Source organism: Mus caroli, chromosome 8 (assembly GCF_900094665.2).
Source record: "Mus caroli chromosome 8, CAROLI_EIJ_v1.1, whole genome shotgun sequence".
In the NCBI taxonomy this organism is placed as follows: domain Eukaryota; kingdom Metazoa; phylum Chordata; class Mammalia; order Rodentia; family Muridae; genus Mus; species Mus caroli.
In genome coordinates, this window is record NC_034577.1 from 76,345,875 (window position 1) to 76,349,016 (window position 3,142).

Sequence of the window (3,142 nt, forward strand, 5' to 3'; positions counted from 1 at the left end):
TTGTAGACCAGGCTGGCCTCGAACTCAGAAATCCACCTGCCTCTGCCTCCCGAGTGCTGGGATTAAAGGCGTGCGCCACCACGCCCGGCTTGTGCTTGTTTTTTAAGTGTACTGATTTTATGTGTGTGAGTGTTTTGCCTGCATGTCTGTGTAGCACATGATCCCATGGAGTCCCGAGGAAGCCTCCTAACCCTGGAACTTGAGTTACAGAATAGTTGTGAGCTGCCGGGGTGTGGTGGTGCACGCCTTTAATCCCAGCACTTGGGAGGCAAAGGCAGGAGGATTTCTGAGTTCGAGGCCAGCCTGGTCTACAGCGTGAGTGCTAGGACAGCCAGGGCTACACAGAGAAACCCTGTCTCGAAAAAAAAAAAAAAAAAAAGTATTTGTGAGCCACCATGTGGATTATACTTGGGGTCCTCCACTAGAACAGCAAGCGGATCTTAACACCCTACTTTGTATTATTATTAAACAATTTCTCCCTGTAGCTCAGCCTGGCCTGGGGCTTGTAATCCTCCTGCCTCAGCCTCCTTCCTGTCATGCATCACTGGGTCTGGCTCGGAATCTTATTTAGAAAAAGTAGAGGATGCTCGTATGGGCCTGTGATTCCAGCACTCAGGAGGTAGACGGAAGAGGGGCAGGGGGTCAAGGCCATCCTGGGACTCTGTTTCAGAAAAAAAAAGTATGTCTATATGTGTGTGTTATTATAAAACATATATAATGCTACATAAATAGTCATTACATTATGGTATTTATTTATTTATTGTGTAATATATGATATATATATCACACCTGACTACCTGACTTAGTGGTAGAGCACTGGCCTCGTATGGACAAGGCCTTTAGGTTCTATCCTTAGTGCTACAAGAAGTAAAAATATCTATGGGGCTTGAGAAATAGTTCTCTCTCTCTCTTTTTTTTGTTTTTTGTTTTTTGAGACAGGGTTTCTCTGTGTAGCCTGGCTGTCCTGAAACTCACTCTGTGGACCAGGCTGGCCTTGAACTCAGAGATCTGCCCGCCCTCTGAGAGATAGTTCTCTTAAGAGTACAGAGGAGGGCTGGAGAGACGGCTCAGTGGTTAAGAGCACTGACTGCTGCTCTTCTAGAGGTCCTGAGTTCAATCCCCAGCAACCACATGGTGGCTCACAAACATTTGTAGTGGAGTTTGATGCTCTCTTCTGGTGTGTCTGAAGACAGTGACCATAAATTCACATACATTAAATAAATACATAAATAAATAAGTCTTTAAAAAATATATTTTCAGAGAAACCCTGTCTCGAAAAAAAAAGAAAAAAATATTTTATTTTCATGTTGGGTAGCTCACAACTACCTGTAACTCCAGCTCCAGGAAGTCCAACACCCTCTCTTGCTTCCCCAAGCACACACACAAGTGTGTCATACCTTCAGCCCCACACAGGCACACACATAATACATCCTAAAAACCAAAGCACCTGTCTGCTGGGTAGAGAGAGAGTGAAACCAAGGTGCTCAAAGAGGAAGAGGCAGGTTGGAGAGATGGCTCAGTGGTTAAGAGCACTGACTGCTCTTCTGGAGGTCCTGAGTTCAATTCCAAGCAACCACATGGTGGCTCACAACCATCTGTAATGAGATCTGATGCTCTCTTATGCTGTGTCTGAAGACAGCTACAGTGTACTTACATATCATAAATCTTTAAAAAAAAAAACAAAGTGCCGGGCGTGGTGGCGCACGCCTTTAATCCCAGCACTGGGGAGGCAGAGGCAGGCGGATTTCTGAGTTCGAGGCCAGCCTGGTCTACAAAGTGAGTGCCAGGACAGCCAGGGCTACACAGAGAAACCCTGTTTCGAAAAAACCAAAAAAAAAAAAAAAAAAAAAAACCAAAGTGGAAGAGGGCAGGGCAGTAGTGGCGCAGGCCTTTAATCCCAGCACTTAGGAGGCAGAGGCAGGTGGAAGTTTGAGGCCAGCCTGGTCTACAGAGTGAGTTCCAGGACAGCCAGGGCTACACAGAGAAACCCTGTCTTAAAACAACAACAACAGCAAAAAAAAAAAAAAAAAAAAAAAAAAAAAAAAAAAAAAAAAAAAAAAAAAGTGGAAGAGGATGGCTAGGGATAAAGGAATGATGAGAACCAGACCACTTTGGCGATCACAGGATGGGGAGATGATTAGACAGCGTGGAGGCCTCTGACTTACTGCTGATAGAAGAGAAGGAACCAGTGGGCCAGGAGTGCGTCTCTGCTATAGAGAATCAGCCTGGAGTTCAGTGGGGTGCTCATGGCAGAGAACAAAGCCCTGGATTATATCTCCAACACCACAGATATATGGATGGATGGAGATAGATGGATGGATGGGTGGACGGACAGATGGATGGATGGATGGATGGATGGATGGATGGATGGGAGGTCACCCCACTGCTTCCATGCCCACAGGCAGAAGCTGCATGAGGCTGACCTGGAGCTGCAGAGGAAACGAGAATACATTGAGGAGTTGGAGCCTCCCACTGACAGCAGCAGTAAGTAGGGCCCAGCAGTAGCCAGGGCTAGAGGGAGCCCTGAGTGCAGCATGGAACTTGGGGGGCCCTTGTTTGTTCTTCAGCAGCTCGGCGGATCGAAGAGCTACAGGACAGTCTGCAGAAGAAGGATGCAGACCTGCGGGCCATGGAGGAACGATACCGCCGCTACGTGGACAAGGCACGCACGGTGAGGATGCTGGTGTCTACTCTCCTACCTTAGATCCTACTCTGTGTGCTTCCCTTCAGCTCACGCCTCCTGCCAGTTTGTGTGTCTCTGCCCTCTGCATCCACACCTGCACACCATACCATGTCATATCATAGGCTTCTGCGTGGTACTGCTGCCAAGGGCTGTCAAATCCATTGTACTTAGCGTGTCAAAGGGTCTGCAATGAAGCTTGGGTGGCATAGCACTGTTCTGCCTCAAATCCACAAATAAGGTGCTGGAGACATGGCTTAGTGATAGAGTGCTTATCTAAAATCTACCAACCAGGGTAGGCATATAGGTATGTGCCTGGGTATCTGGCTCACTAACTATACTTGCTTAGCAGGCAGGAGGTCCTGGGTTTAGTCCCTAGCATTCCAAAAAATAAGTAAGGCCGGGCATGGTAGCGCATGCCTTTACTCCCAGCACTTAGGAGGCAGAGGCAGGTGGATTTCT

At 47.5% G+C, this 3,142-nt stretch overlaps 1 protein-coding gene across 4 annotated transcripts in view; it reads left to right on the forward strand.

Moving 5' to 3' along the window:
- Hook2 (hook microtubule tethering protein 2) overlaps positions 1-3,142 on the forward strand; it is a 14,685-nt gene that overhangs the window by 8,732 nt on the left and 2,811 nt on the right. For 2 of the 4 annotated variants that reach the window (XM_029480920.1, XM_021170421.2), the window contains 2 exons: positions 2,402-2,484; positions 2,571-2,671. In XM_029480920.1, the coding sequence (XP_029336780.1) occupies positions 2,402-2,484; positions 2,571-2,671 (184 nt within the window). Of the gene's footprint in view, positions 1-2,401; positions 2,485-2,567; positions 2,672-3,142 lie in introns of all 4 variants that reach the window. The other 2 variants (XM_029480919.1, XM_021170420.2) reach the window with 1 other exon arrangement.